Below are 16914 nucleotides of genomic sequence, written 5' to 3'. Positions count from 1 at the left end.
TCATCTCTCAGCTTTTTAAGCAAGATCATATACCTCTAATGTGTAGTAATCGTTCTGAGTCAAAAAGCCAGAGGTAGCTAGTGTTGGCCTCACTGTGCTGCCTTTGAAATGAATTGGATTTCTACCATTCCCAGCCACTGGAGCAGAGCTAGTCCATTTTCAGATGTCCTCACTGAGCTAGCAGAATTTTTTTTTTACAAGCAAAGATGGCATTGCTCAGGTCTTTCCTCTCCTATCCTGTATGAAAAGCAGTTTTTTTCTCATACAAGTAATGGAAGAACTGACTATTCCCCTGGTCCTCTCCCTTTCAGGGGGAGCAGGGAGGAAAAGCATATTTCTGTCCAGGAGGTTTCAACAGCAAGTAGGATAGGGGATCGTGAGACTTTTTTTCCACATCTCTCTTCTAACCAATCTACCACCTATTAAATTTCAATAAGCCTCAGCTGGCATTTAGGTCTGCAGCTCTCAGATCCTTCACAGATGTTGTTAACTGTCACAGCCATTCCTTTCTCTCACATACAAACTTTCTGAAATGTCAGAAGTCACAGACACATATGCTGTTGGCTGAGAATTGCCAAATCTGGTGCCATGCGAGTGCCATGACCATTATAACAACCATTTACCTTTAAATATACAGGCTTTAGTAGCAGTTTAGCACTGAAATTAACATCATTGTTGAATAAATGGAGCATGTTATGGCTATAATTATTAATATAGGCTAAATGCAGAGGAGTTTGGTAGTCTTTTTTTTAATCCGCCTACCTTTTGCTCACCAAACATCTATTCAGCATATAATCCACCCACTGTACTTACACACAATTATAAACGGATTCTTCTCCAAATGCAGTGTTAGAGAGAAGAGTAAATAAAAGAGATAAAAAACATTACCCCTTGTATTTGTGTTTTACCTGCTGAATAAACAGACCAGAATAATTAAGTCGGAAATGTTTTTTATTACTAGTCTTGCAGTATGAATTCCAGTTAGATCTTACTGTTTCCCTGTAAAAGTGGCACTGGAGTAGTAATGGCAATATTGGTCAACGCTGATAATTTTATAGGGAATGGATACAAGATAAGTGCGAAGGACTGGACTCAATGTCTGGATATTAAGTTCCAGGCCTGTCTCTCCTTCTGTCACCCTGTGGTTGATATTTGGAAACTGGTTAAAAAATATATCTGCTCACAGGACAGAGAGAAATGTTCCCATAACTATTGTCTTTGCTCCTTTGTGCTTTTCAGGGCGCTGTATAGTACTATTAATGTTCAAACTTCCAGAATATACTTACTCTTTCTGATTATATTAAAAAAAAAAAGAGCAGCTGGCAATTAAGTGATAATTATTTACCAGATCTCAGACAAGCCAAATGGATTCTTCTTTGTGTTTAACAACCTGTCCTTATTGAAAGTAGTGTTTGATTTCTCACTTCTGCCACCACAACTTCAACAATATGGTGCAAGCTGGAACACAGGAGGTTCCACATAAATATGAGGAAAAACGTCTTTACGGTGAGGGTGACCGAACACTGGAACAGGCTGCCCAGAGAGGTTGTGGAGTCTCCTTCTCTGGAGACATTCAAATCCCGCCTGGACACGTTCCTGTGTGATATGGTCTAGGCAATCCTGCTGCGGCAGGGGGATTGGACTAGATGATCTTTCGAGGTCCCTTCCAATCCCTAACATTCTGTGATTCTGTGATTCTGTGATTCTGTAATATTAGGGGAAGTGTAAATAAGGGCCCACAGATGCTTTAAGCACCATATTCTTGACAGCTGTTCTAGTGGTAAGATGGTGAACGGTAGTCTGTTTTTGCCTGTTACCACTGGTAAAGCTAAACTGAGATTGGCAGCAAGAATAAACACTTTGGAGAGAAATAATTGGGTGCACACATTTTATTTAAACTACGAAAGAAATCAACTAATATCTTCATTAACATGCTTGTGTAGTCTAGTGGAGGTGAAGGACAGATCTCATAAGTTTTACAGTTCAGTGATCTTATGTGAATTCTTTAAAAGATCCTAAATACTAGCATTGGCTTGCTGATTACATAGTTTCTGAATGTGTTTGATGCTATCATCACTAGGAACTCTCCTTCCAGTATTAGGAATTATGTTTCAACAGGAATTACACTAAGTAAATTGATTCTCTTCCCTAATGTAATTCTTCTAATTAAAATGTGTCAGGTCTTTTTATTCTCCTTCAAAATAAATAAAATAATTCTTCTTGAATAGTAAATCAAAATTTTAAAAACCTGATTTGGCCAGAGAGCCAGGAAAACTCACTTTGCAGGCGGATGCCCAACAAGCAGGAGCTGGGCTGTTGGTCCACGTGCAGCTCTTCACCAGCGCAGGCCAGGGGGGTCAGGGCTAGGGCTCTTTCATCATTGCAAACCCCATGATCCATCCAAATAACGCCATCTGCGTAGTTCCTGTGACACAGGCGGTCCCTGACAGGTGGGAGGAATAAGAAGCATTGCGCTATTACACTGTATTTCTTTTTACTCCCTTGAATAAATCCACAATCATACTCTATTTTAATAATACCTTGTCATACATTAGGATGGCATGTATGTTGCCCTTACTGCTGCAACATGGCTAACTTCCTTGAGGGCTCATTTCTAAAGCTTCTTTGACTTGTCTTTCACATTCTCCTGTTTCCTTGGTGATTTGTCTGGCCTCATCAGCGTCTTGTTACTAATACATATTTGCTCAGCTGGGAAGTCACTTTCTCATTATTCAAGCCTGCCATGTGCTGGCCATTTGTGATATGAAATCTTGTCTGTCTTACAAAAAGAGAAGAACACTCTTCCAGACGGTGTGTGGAAGTACTGGGAGAGGGATTTGTATTTTTATTTTGCAATTGGTTGTGTACCCAAGATTTCATTTTGATTCATTATTTCTTTTCCTTCTACCTAAGGAGGATTCTGAAAAGAAATATTTACCATCCTTCCCCTCTGTGTTTCTGAACAGCTTCTAAGAATTTTGAAATACTCATTTTCCTTGCTGATTTTTGTCCTTTTCTGTTTGGCAAACTCTAACTTCTTTTTCTTTCTATAAAATAAAGTTAGAAAAGACACAGCAAGGTTTTACTTGGGGGAAAAAAAAAGAGAATAAAGCCTCAGAAATTGCTAGCATAAGTGTGTGTTTTAGTTTTTAGGTGAACTCTGCAGTCCTTTCAATGCCTGTGATTTCCTATTTTTTAGACACCTGATTCTAGTGTAGTTTAGGGGAAAGGGCTGCACTTTTGCACAAGTGAGAACTGCTTCCTGTGGTTACTGTTTAGTGTGCAAGCTTTGATTTCATGGGGACAGAAAAAGGTAGCCTTGGTTGGGATACAGCCTGCCTACTTGAGGCAGAGAAGTTCTGCCTTCATTTTAGGCACATAAGTTTTGCCTTCATTTTAGGCACCTAGTGAATAAGATCTCCCCATTTTTCCTGTATAGGGATATATTCCCTATAGGTAGTAAGTAGAGAGTAATATGTTGCCCCCAAACATTATATGGGTGGGAGAATTCAGTTTGCCTGAGTTCACAGGTGTCCAAGATGGCCATTCAACTGAGCTGGCTCAGTTAGGCTGTATAAGACCATCCCTCTTTGATGTATGTACTCATTTCAGAAGAGTTTGCCACAGATCTTTTTCTGGACACTCTGCAGCTACTCCAGAAATGGGAGAGAGAGTCTGTGCCTCCTTCCCGTGGCTGAACAGGCTGGGTTTGATGAAACTGCCTGCACAACCTGTGATCAGTCAGCGCTCCCACCTTGGAGGTGTTTTTTTGTCTGCTCTTCTTTACTTCCCTTTCTTTAAGGTCTTTGTAACCTTTTCATGCTTTGTTTCAAGCATCTGTGGAGAAAACTATAACCAAAATAACAGGGGCAGAACCATTTGGCAGTAACTGCTAAACTTGTGGCAAATGCTGGCTTTCCTTTTTCATTATTCTGTCAGCCTTATAGTATCTTAAGTACAGCCTCAGGCCCCCTGGTCTCTTCTGATCTGCCTCCCTTTTCTTAGCATGTTAAGTTGATGGTTTCATGCTGGAAACCATGCTTTCCTTCTGAGACCCTCTCTGTCCTGCTAGGCTCAATGTGTGACCACATTTCTAGATATGTCCATAATTTTTATCTACATATTACACATGTAATGCTGCCTTTTGGGGAGAAATTAAGAACTGTGGGCAGGGAAGAGGAGAGGAAAAAGGAGGAGTATTTCATGGCTGCACAGTGGTATACAACAGCAAGCTATTACTTTCCCTTTAGGGCTTCTCATATATTTCGAGGCACTGTGTGTTGTTTGGTTGTTAGCATTCTTGGCCACACTGGCACCGCATTGTACACAGTCTGAGTAATTCAGCTGGCTTCAATAATGCCATCTATATTTAATGTTTCAGAAGCTGCAAAGATTGGTTTAAGATGGTAATTTTCTGTCTGCACTTTTGAGATCTAGGCAATATGGGCGATACTGAACTGTCTCTGACAGAGATGCAGCACTGGAGGTGGGAATGTGTGAAAAAAACAAAATAAAATACACACACCCTTCCCCCCCATATAAAGAAATTAGCTACCCACTTATGTACAGAGAGGATTTGATCCTCATGAATGAAGGAAGCTTAACACTGGAGGGGGATATTTACCGTTTCTATACACAGCAGCTCCAGAGCTGCCACTGAAAACAAGCAATGTGTCTGACATTTTTTTTTGTCTAAAATGCATCGATTGATCTCTGGAGAGACAAGCTGTAGGTTAATTCTTTCTCCTTTCCTGTCTCCTCTCTGGAAATGCCAGTAAGAGGATATCAGTGATGTCTACCAGTCTGAGCTGGACCTACTACACAGCTTCATCTCTTAGGGTCAACCTGGCAGCCATGGTGACAAATGGTTTTGGTTGCACGTAGACTAGCTGAGCTTCCAGACTGGTGCTGGTGGAGCTCTGGGCTGTGCAGTGTCTCTCCAGGATCCTCAGACCTGCAATGAGCACCATGAGATGCTTTTCTGCTTCCTGACACTGGGATTTTGGCTCAGGGAGAAGACCCTCGCATAACTTGCAGGGGACCCTCAGAGACCCAAAGAATTGCACACTGAGGAGCATTGGAAGACCAAGCCAGGTATTTCCTGGCCGTGTAACCAAGAAGTCACTCCTTTGCCTGAGGAAACTGGGGAACTGCTGTCTGAATGCTATAGCTGTGCCACAAAGTTGGGGACATCAGGGCTTAACAGAAATGGCCAGAGAGGTGACACAAGATTGAAGGAAAGAACACTTTGATAGCTGTGCTCACAGTAGCTGTGAGACAAGCCAGCAGGATATAACAGGTGGGAAGCAGGGTAGCAAATGCTGAGTGGGTGGATGGGCACGGGGGAAAGCTCCGGCAGAAATGCTGGATGAGATGGCAAAGTAGGTGGAACAATATCAGACAGCACAAATATTAAAACCAAGAACAATTTTTTATTTTAATTGATTGTGGTGTATACCACAAGCAATATAAAGGGCAGAAGAAATGTCTATAGGATCAATTTTTAATAAGCACATTTATGTGAAAAACAAAATAATTTTGAATAATTAAAAACCATCATCTTGGCATCATCCATTACAATCTTTATGGAGAAGCTGTCTGTTAATAAGCAGGCATGACAGCAGTCCCTGTTATGAAATTTGCCTTATTCCTGCCAGTATAAGATCCTCTTCCTATTTGCTTCAAATTTTGGCAAACATCATGTGTTTGTGTTGAAATTTTTCAGGCTGTTCGTCTGTCTTAGGCTGATATTTTTTTCAATCAAAGCTATTTCTTCATTTTCCAAAATGAGACTAGAAGGGAAAAATATGCTGTTTGGCAGGTGTAACTTTTTGTTACAACTTCCTGCTGGCGGCATGAACCACTCAGGAAAAAGAAATCTCAGAACCTGACCCATGCAAAATAAGCAGGTTATGCAGCTTTTAGAGATAAATATAAGGGAGAGGAAAAAAAAAAAGAAGGTTAAACTTCCAGGGGTCGGCTATACGGTTTAAACAATTCTGACATCTTTGTGGGTTGGATGGGAAGGTCCCAGTTCTGTGCATGAAAAACATTATGTGTGACTGGCAATATGGTACCTTAGTTACAGATACTCTGTTTTCCACCCCTGTGAAAATAAGACCCATTTACTGTCTTTGAAAATATGAGCCTATGCACACACAGTAAGCCTGTGGTAGTTGACAGTTTAACTATTAAGACTTCTGGAAGGTTTTATCTTGTATCAAGTGCTTTGCAGCTCATACTGCAACCAGAATGCGTACTCTCTTACCCTGGGGGAACTGGGCATGTTGGATGTTTTCGTGGGATTCATGTTCCTGGCTGGTCCAGAGCCAAGTACAAAGATGCAGAGCAGGGAGCATCTTTCTCTCTCGTGCTCTCAGAGAATGTCTTCCACACTACTTCCTCCCATGCTCGGACAGTTTTGGGAAAATTGCCTCAAACACAAAACAGAAAAAGTCAGGATCAAAGGAAGAGGGATAGAATTAGACTAAATCACAGTGAGAGATCACAGTAGGAGATCACAGTGGGAGATGTGAAAATAAACCAGTGGAAGTTTGTGAGCTTATCTGCAGTATGTAAAAGGTGGCCATGGAAGAGCCATGGGGAGGGGGTGGGTAGAATGGGGAAGGAGATTTCAGTTCTGGCAGAAGTGTAACAAGTTCAACCTATAAGTGAAACTTGATTCCCAGTCAGTAGTGAAAAGGCTTTCCAGACTCAGAGATGGACTGAAAACTCACTTGGGATCTTCCAGATGGGAGTTCATAGTGTTCAGAAGCATGGGCTCTAGGATTTCTTCCAGAAGCTGTAGTAAAATGTCTGAACCAGGATGGAAGTGCAGTCTGGATGATGGTGATGTCCTTCTTGGATATGCATGGCTATTCACTTCCTTCAGAGGCTGTGGAGCAAACAAGATCTCTTCTGAGGTCCTCCTCAGGCTCCCTAGTACTTGTAGCACTGCACTGAGAAAATGATGGTAATCAAAACTCATGCTTCAAGGTTTCAGTTGATTGGAGACGAAAAGAAGGGCTGCCCTCCCCAGGTATATAATTGGCTAGATGCATTCCTGGCTTTGTGTGAGGATCATTTCATTCATTTTGGCTCCTCCCTTCAGAGACTGGCCACACTGGTGAGACGTAACTGCTTAGAGAAGACTCTGAGATGTGGAGCAAAGCCTCCTTTCTCTTAACAACCCTTGCCATGTTCAGGTGTGTAAGGTCAAACAGGTTGAAGCTGGGGAGGAGAGGACATTTCACCAGCCCCAATTAGGTGACACATCTGCTTACCAAACCTCAGGTGTCTCAGCTAGTGACTCTTGAAAGTGCTTATGTTATCTTTCTGGTGTCTTGTATGCTCTGCTTCTCTTCCAAGGATTGGAGTCCCTTCTTTCTAAACTGCAGACATCAGCTAGAGCTAGGCTGGGTGAAGTTTAATGGCCTGTAATAACAGGAAGTTACATGAGGTGACGAAATGGTCCCTTCTGGGCTAAAAAGTTATGAAATGTCTGGAAAGCTAGAACTGTGCTAAGGACGTACATGGGTATCTGTGTGTGACATATGACAGCATACACAAATTCAGTGTATCTTTTGAAAATGTAGGGAGTAGTACCCAACAGGCAAGATGAACACAGGCCTGAGGTGGCAACCCATCCCTGGTCAGGAAATGCCAGAAGTAGAGCTTCCCACAAAAAAGTTGGTTGGGCAAGAGCCTCAGTGGAACAGACCTTGTTATTTCATATAAGATCTTGAAATTTGAAATGCTCTTGTGCTGTGGTGGAGTGAATACACGTACCTGAATGTCTCTTGAAGGCTCCAAGGAGCAGTCCAGGTGGCAAGATCCATCAAAAAGCTAACCCAGCTGGACTGTAGAGTGTGTGAGATATAATCAGACATATACCCACATATCTTTTTACTTCAGTGGCTGAATTAATCCATCATACTGGTGTTCACTTACAACAGAAGTACACTACCAATAACTCCATCAGTCTTTGAATTGTCATCTGTTTCCAAAAAGCTCTGAAAACAATACTGGCACCAAGTCCTTGGATGCCTGGGACTTCCAGTGCAGTGGAACAAGGCCAGGGACTATTTCTAGGTTTGCTATCTGTAACTTACCAAGATGCTGAACACCTGCAACATCCGTTTGAGTCAGAGTTACCAGTCCTAAGCACAAGCATAAATTAAGCTTTAGATGCTTAGATACATGGTTAGATCAATAATGCAAGTTAGTAAAGCAATTCCTTGTTCAAGTAGTCCTTAAAAAGGTGTGTGCTTACAAGCAATATGTTGCCCCAGCAAATCATAGTTTCTGTTCTTGATCACTAAGGAAAAGCACCATAAAATCCTTTTTAATTTTGTGTTTGTCTCCTCTTGCTCTTCAGCAGTATCTAATATTCATCACATCAGTACAAATATATAGAATTATTTCAGAATTAACTAAATCTACTGACCTGCTCTTGACAGTCACAAAATATCTATGCAGAACCTAAAGGTAGCCAAGACCAGGGGACGTGGGCTTTAAAGATGACCCTACATCCCAGATAAATAAAACCCCTTCATAAAAATAGGTTTTGGTCATAGCTTTTTGTTTTGACAGTTCAGATCAACAGTCTTCCTGGCTGATATATTGATTGTGGGGCATCAGTCTTCCTGATCTAATAAAATATCACAGCACAAGGGAAAAAAAAGGAAAGCTTTTGTCTTCTTGGCAACTCAGTGTGAAAGCTTTCCAGAATATTGCTTTGCATAGAATGAAAATGGCTGTGGGCCAGTGACTAATTATATTAAAGGGCTGTGCTTTTAAATTATTTATGTACCATAGTGTTTACCCTAGTATTATTAAAACCACTGCATATACTTCTACAAATAAGATTTTGGTTCAGATGAATGTGACAGTCACCCTGTGGGTGATACATTGTACCAGGAGTTTCTACTTTAATGTAAGAAATAGCATAAGACACATTAACAGATGCATTAATTGTGGAGCACTGCTGCAGAAGGAGATGCAGATGAAAATAATTTACCTCTGGTCTATTTCGACACAGCAGATTATGCAACAATAATAAATGTAGGAGCAGACTGCAAAGCATTGTTTGAAAGAAGGATTTGTCAAACAGAGGATTTAAAACCGCTTTGGATCCAGACGATGCTAACCAGAAACTTCTTTTGTTTGTGCAGCAATTGCTGAGCATACAGGAAGAATTAAATAACAAAAAATCCGAACTGGAGCAAGCCAAGGAAGAGCAAACACATACACAAGCGATGCTTAAAGTCCTGCAGGAACAGGTGAGTGTTTCTGGTGGGAGAAAAATACTGGCTTCGGCATGCTAAGGGGACAGAGGACTCACGGCTTCACCTCCAAAATCCATAGGAGTCTGACCACTGAATATGCTGTGAGCAAGACATAACCTTATGTGGCCTGTGTGTCTGCTCTGATTAGCATTTGTGAACACAGCTGAGGCTAACACAGAGTTTGAGAAAACAGAGTGAAAAGGGGCCCTTATTTTATACTATCCAATACTGAATTTCACATCTTGAGTAACATTTCGTCTTATGTTATTCTACATTGGTATCAGTGAAGTGTGTTTTTACTCTGAATTAAACAAAAATGTTGGAAGAGTTAAATATACCTGAAAAGTAAACATATTTGAAACAAAACAGCTTTTTCTTTTAAGACTAGTATTGAAGAAAAAGAGCTTGGCATCTTCTGTGTTATTGATGGAGATATGAGTATGCAAAAAACTTTGTCATAATGGCATTAAAAAAAAAGGAGTTATCAATGCACTTATTTAAGCAGTGAGAAGCAAACCTCTGTAAATCTGATTATCATAGCCTTCTTTGATACAAGGTGTTCTATGACACTGAGAAGTGTATTTGATAGTATTGTTTTATCAGCATGGTAAGATGGAAAGTTACACAACAAAAAGAAAACCTGGTGCTAAATCTGTAAATCTGGAGATGAAACAGGGCATTGTGTGCAAGCACAGTGTGCACAAATACATGTTGCCTGTATAGACCACGTGGGTTGGACACACTGAAATCACAAACCACCACCTGTGCTGCACAGGCACAGCCACTGCTTTCAGACCTTTTTTTATCCTTTCTATATAAACTTTGAGCTAAGATGTTTAGTGACTTAAGTATTTGCAGTTTAAAGACTATGGGATCTCAATTGCTGAGATGGCAGAGATTCAAAATGCCGATGATTCTCATGTTTTTAAGCATGTATGTCTGAATATATCTGCAGACAGATTTATACTTTTAATGTACATATTGGGAAAAATAAACTATGCTTATTTCAGGTTTTTTTAATACTCCTTATGAAAGTGACATTGATCCACATTTAACATTTGTCTTTGAACATATCTAATGACAAATATATTCCAGAAACTAATAATTTAGATTCTGGAAAAAATAAAGCTTTTATGTTCAAATACATGTTCTTAGCACTTATGGTTACAAAGATAACCTTCTAAATGAGAACCGATGCAAGACTGTGTTACAGTAAATGCCGTGAAGAAGAATGAATTTGGTAACGACAGAATATAAACACAGAATCCACCAGATATCTTGAGTTAATTGCATCTCATTTACATTTTTACATGGCATTGAAGGTATAAGATTATAAAATACTTTAAAAAAAAAAGGAAATTATGAAATTTCATTAAGTTATTTTATATCTTGGTAGCAATTAAAGGCTGCAAAAACGTACAGGAACATCTTACAATGCTAGGCCCCAGTAGGGACCACCAGGGCAGAGTTTTGAATCTCTGCAGACTCCTACTAATTGCGAATCAAATGTGCGCTCATGCTAGGCAGACGGATGAAACAGTAGCTGGAAGAAAGGCAGGATGGATCTGCATTTCTCTTGAGAAATAGCTCTGAAACACACCTAAGGCCAAGACTGTAAGTAGCCAGAATTCCTAAGGAGCACTACACAGCCAGTGTGCTTCTCCAAGAACCCTGAACCAGTTTCAAAACTTTCCAGAACAGCAGAAGCCCTAGCTGTGATGACCCCCACTTGCCAAGGCTCACAGCTTTCCTTACAAGCACCACAGCTCATCTGTGTGTTTCATCCACAACGGGTATTGAAAATCGTCCGGCAGAGTCAAATAAACATGAACATTTCTTTCAAAAATAAATAGCACCAGGCTCCCACCTCGATTATATGACTCGTTTTTGTGATACATTTGCTAAAATTTGCCGTTTCATCTCAAGCTGGCAGAGGGATCCTGCGCTGCCTCACCACAGGCACGTTTGCAGAGAGGTGCAGCTGTGTCTGGGCGCGTCTGCTGGCTCAGCAGCATCTCATGTTGATCCAGTTGCACCAACCCAGCCGTGTCCAGGCGGGGACATCCTGCTGGGAGAGGTCCCATTTGCTTGTGCACCATATTGCATTACTGTAGCAAAAGGCTTCTGGATCAGATCTGGCCCATGGCCACCAGCTCTGATTGTCAGAGGGATTTGCACCCACTAGTTTGAGTCAGACCTACCCCACCGTGGCATTAGACATATCAGAGACTTCTAACTCCTCAACCCTTCTCCTTTCCTTTCAGGTAGGCTCTTGGTTGTTGCTGTCACTAGTTCAGTGTGTTGCCTGGGCATGCTCTCTGCTGGTAACATCACGTTCACTACCGACCCGCGACGGAGCCTGCCTAGTGGGTAAGGCAAGTCCTGTTTTTCCAATATTGTATATTTTTCTGAGGTTGCTATTCCAACATTTCAATATTTAGGGTGTGACAGAAGTATATAATTTAAATTTTAATTTAGAAAAAAACAATATTGGAAAAAAAGGGACTTTGCCCCTTTAGCCCGTGGGAATGCAGTTGCACATTCTCTACCCACAAGTTTTCCACCATTATCTCCACCAGTTCACCTCCACCTCCTACTGCAGTGGTCCTAGTGTAGATGTGGATGCTAGCAACTTCTTGCCTGAGCTCTGGCATCCTTTTCAGAGCATGGCAGGCAATAAAAGAGATGGAAAGACTCAAGCATCCTGTCTGCATTAGAGTCAGATTAACCAGTGCAGCAGTGCCAGGGCGGTGTTGGTGGGAAACCATGGTGAGGTGAAAGCCTACCAGACCAACACAGGCTAGAGGCTGAGCCCACTCTCCCGTGAAATGTGTGTATGGCTGACGGGGGAGGGGTATGTCACCAGCAGAACGCATGTGGAGCATTGCCCAAGAAGCTGGCAGTCACCAATGTGTGACGGCACTTTTTCAGCCTGGAAAAGGAAAGGCGAAAGGTAAGTAATGAACAGCACTCCCTGAGCGCTCAGGACATGGCATTGGCATGCACAGCAGTTTTACACACCCTTGCATGCTCTCCTGACCTCATATTCAAATGAGTAATTCAGCTGAACTCAACAGGACTGCTCACATGAGGTTAATTCCTGTAATGAAGAATTGGCAGAATCAGGAAATGTCTCTTTTGGTCACGCTGCGATGCAGAAATACCTAACTTTGGTGCTGGGGTGGAAGTAGCCCTCTCAGCTCCTTCCTACCAGCCATCCTCACAGTTAGGTTGTTTCACAGGATGGTTGTTTTTTCGGTGCAGGGAAAACATGTAGCATTCACTGGAAATGCATCACCCTGCTGTCAGTATAAACTGCAGACTTTTCAAGAGTATTGAAAGATGAGCATCAGTGAATTGAACTAGGACACCTGATGAGTTTGCAGTCCCCAGCTATCCTTTGTACTGCTTTATCAGGGATTACCACCCCCTTCCCTCTCCATCAGGACTGGTTTAGTGGCTTGAGCAGCAGTTCCTGAACCGGTGCAGTTTACAGCCCTTCACAATAAGGTACGCAGAGACCATGGCCCGCTTACCTTAATTGTCAGGTTGTAAACTGTGAGAGGCCGGGAACTGAATCGCACACAGTTTGTTGCTGCCACACAGCAAAAAGATAATGGAAGTAACCTAGCTGTCCTAGGATGGTAGTCTGCCAAGGCTTCTGAGTCAGACACCTAATAGAAACATAACAGTGTTCCTGTTCACCTGGATTTTAGGACTGTTGTCATTCAGGATCACAGCTGTATCATCATCGGTTACATCAACCCCAGCTTTTTTGGCAAAAACAAGGAATGTAGAGGAAAGTTCTGTTTAATGTTCCCCACCTCCTCCCACCACAGATCCCCACCCCAGATATCTACTCTGAATTAAGTTAGAAAAAAAACATGACTCTTCAGAGATTTACCTAAAGAGTAAATTATTCTGAGTGCTGCATTTAAGTGTAAAAACCTCCATGGCTTATAGGCTCAGGAGAGCTGCCGTGTCTTCTCCTTTCTGTGTTTGCTCAATCACAGGATGAACGACTGCATATTTCACTGTGGCTTGAGACATGAGCTAGGACATTCCTTAAATCTCTTTTACAATCCTCCATGTAATCCTGGATTTTCCCCAAAAAGCTAATTCAGGAGGAAAAAAAAAGTTTTGGTTCAGATCATATATTTGGAATTGGCAGTGTCTCCTCAGTTCCTCCTGCCACTGGTTAAATAAAAGAGCTGTTCTTCTCTTCACCTCCTTTTCCATCATACCCAGGAGCCATGTCAGTTATTTAGATGCTTCCTCAGGAAGGAAACGTACAGTAGCACTTTGGCATCTTAAACAGCTCAAAATATATCATTCAAAAGTAATCATTAGCAAAACACTATTTAGCTAGTGGCAACTTGCAAACATTGTAAAGTTTAAATTAATAGCAACAAGAATGGGAAATTAAATCATTTATTATTCTTGGGAGCCAATTCTGTACACTTTTATGCCTTGAAACTACTTTCTAATCTTATTATTTAAAAAATATTGACCCAGCCTTATTATTTTCCTTTTTTTTTTTGCCAACCTATCAGGCCTTAAGTATGTTGATTTCAAAATGGTTTGAGCAAAAACTCATTAGAATTATATGCTCCATCTGTTTTTCTCGTTGGAAGCTTTATAAAACGCTCCTTCAAATAAATCAAAGATAACTGTGTGAAATACTCAAGTAATGTGCTTGTTTTGTTCTGTTTTGTTTTTTGTTTACTCTTTGCAGTTAAAAAACGCCAAGGAATTAGCAGAAATCAATGGGCATGATGAACCTCAGGCAAATGTAGGTACAGCTACCTATGTATAGACTTAGACATATATGTATGCGTATGGTCTCAAATTTACTGTTTACGTCTTAAAGCTGATAGAATGGCTGAATTTGATTTGCACATCAGCTTTGAAGTACCTGGGTTTTTTTTCCCAAAGCCACAGGTTCAAATCCCAGCAAACTTCATTTCGAGGTAGATAAATTGGGTTCCATGCAATTTACTTCATAGGATTTATTTGGATGACACTTTAACAACCAATGTCCTACTTGCTGTATGTGGGCGTTAAAGATACCATGGAAACGACTGCAAGAGAAATGCTTTGCCTTAGTGTCCTGTCCAGGATTACTCAAGCTACAAAGTTATACCGTTTGTCTCTGTGGCTGCCACCTTGCAGCTGAGCAAGTCTGGCCATATTTCAGTTCTGAGTGAAGTGATTCATACACACATGTATAATTTGGAAACACTTAATTTGCACAAGAGGACTAAATTAATTCATTGAGTCATTATTTTGTCCAAAATCATTAAAGGACTTGTTAAGGTCATAGTTTTTAAAACCTGCTGCCAAAAAAATGCTTGTTATTCCCTTAACGATTGCAGTCAAAACATCAATTTGGATAAGGGGAGAGAGAAAAAAGGAAAACTTTCCTGCTATATTTGTCATTCAAACCGTGCAGCTTTGTGCTTTGTCACAAACACATGAAAATTAAAACTGATCATATACAATATCTTCCTCCTAGCCAACAGAACTAGCAACAGTCTGAACACTGATATATTTTAACATCTATTTTAGTCAATGTGTTGTCTAATGGCACAGCCAGGAAAGCAGTTTTATTTTAAACCTGAATGGAAGGCTCAAATTTTCTGAACTGCTTTGAGATAAGGAAATGTTGTCCTCTCTTCTTTAATCCTTTCCGGAATCTCATTCATTGTGGTCTGTTTCCGCAGTGAAGTCGATAGAGCCTTATAGCTCTCAGCATTTGGACAGGCAACATTCAATATTGTCTGATAGCTCCAACAAATCTGTAATTGCAGTCTGGCTGCACAGCGTCTTATTGCCCCTTTGAAAGATTCTGTTTGCAAACCAAAATAAAGACATTAATCCACCGATGATGTTGAGATGCTCACATTTGCTACCTAAAAACTTGTCTTTGTACAACAGCTGGTTGCAGGTTTCCTGAAGAAACTTAAAAATATGAGACTTAGAAACTTTCTAAAGGAACTTGCTTCCTCTCCAAAAATGTGGATGAAACAGTGTTTTGCAGGATTGAAATGTTTTGAAGAAAAATTACCTAAATGCTTCAACTTTTATCATTCTGGCTCATAACTGGATAAACCAGAAGAGCCTGAAAGTTTTATTTTTATGTAATATAAAGGTTGAAATACATTAAAATAAAGCATTTCAATTGTAAAGAGAGTGTTTCAGTACATCATTCCCAGATATCTAAACCAAAATATTTCAGACTCTTTGGTTAATAGTAAATTTTTCAAAATATAATATTCTGTTCCAGTTTGTAATTGTAGGAATTGTTCAAATGCCTGAATTTTCCATAGGATAGAAACTCTGTTTTGTCCCCCTCTTTTCCATGAGCTTTTCCCATTATGATCTCATAGCAATATTAGACTCCTAATAAAGGAAGTCAATACCTAAATTAACGGTGAAGAGGGAAATCAGACAGCTACAGTTACTGAGTCACAGTTGCAGCCATGTATTCCACAATTATGCCACCATGAAATTAGAGAATGCACAGCAGCACAAAGGGAAATACAGAAATAGAGGGAAAGAATGGATGTTAAAGCATTTGCTACATTTATGAACTTCGTAAAATAGAAGTTGAGGTACCTTTTAAACAATTGTCATTTATATCAAATATGTAGTGCTCATGTATTGTGCCTTGCAGGTTGTCTCTCCACATCTGTTCTCAGCAGACTTCATGGTTCTTGCCCTTGGCCAGTGTGCAAATCTGGGATGATCAAAGAGAAAAAGGCTTGGTGGCTCCTACGTGGTTGTTAGTGAACTGTGATGCATATAATGGGATTAGGACATATTTGTTACGGTTGACAGGTTGAATTCAGCAAATGAAATACTTTTACATGCAGAGCAATAGTGGGAGGTGTCGGTAAGGAAAAAATGGCAATGTATGTTTATACACTGAGCACACAATCTGATCTTTACACTATGGCATATTTAGTTTATTTAACAGAAAATCAGGCTCCTAGAAAGGACAGTAGGAAACTTTAGACACACTGCATACACATCAAGAAAGCCCATACTGTAATCTTAAAAAGATTATTTTCTGCAGTCCTCAGGCTCTCTGCTCGTGTCACTGGTCTGCATCATATTTTACATTAGAAAATATTGTTTCTTAAAATAAAACCTGGAAGTATTTTTCTTAGCAAAAACAGATACAGACAAAAATATATACTTAGACCTATCCTGATGTGTCTTCTACATTTCCATTATGTGAGACCATCTTGAAAGAGAAACAAGGATCTGGACACCTTTGGAAAAAGAAAAACATCCCTCCTGAAATTGCCAAACTTGTAAATGGACCGATCTTCCTTTTTTTCGCTTGTTTTTGCAGAAGAATTGAGCACAGTTAATTAAGAGGCTGGAGCAATTGCAATGTTACCCTCCCTACCATGGCAGTTCACACATAAATCTGGGGAGGGGGAACAGAAATTTTATGTATTGCCAGTACATCAGTTATTTCCAGAAAGCAAAACCAACTTACAAGTCTCTAAACAATCATAAGGGTGTTTCTTCTTGGAATTAAACCTTGCAAGAGAGGTCAAGGACAACAGAAAGGGCTTCTTCAAATACATTGCAGGTAAAGCCAACACTAGAGGCA

General features: G+C 40.5%; 1 protein-coding gene across 1 annotated transcript in view; it reads left to right on the top strand.

The window, feature by feature from the left end:
* Positions 1-16914, top strand: part of ENOX1 (ecto-NOX disulfide-thiol exchanger 1) — a 391653-nt gene that overhangs the window by 352333 nt on the left and 22406 nt on the right. Inside the window, exons 13-14 of the mRNA XM_068424932.1 lie at positions 9174-9281; positions 14023-14079. Coding sequence (XP_068281033.1) covers positions 9174-9281; positions 14023-14079 — 165 coding nt within the window. The remainder of the gene's footprint in view (positions 1-9173; positions 9282-14022; positions 14080-16914) is intronic.

The sequence above is a fragment of the Nyctibius grandis genome, chromosome 2 (assembly GCF_013368605.1).
Source record: "Nyctibius grandis isolate bNycGra1 chromosome 2, bNycGra1.pri, whole genome shotgun sequence".
NCBI lineage: Eukaryota > Metazoa > Chordata > Aves > Nyctibiiformes > Nyctibiidae > Nyctibius > Nyctibius grandis.
This window is presented reverse-complemented; position numbering and strand designations above follow the sequence as displayed.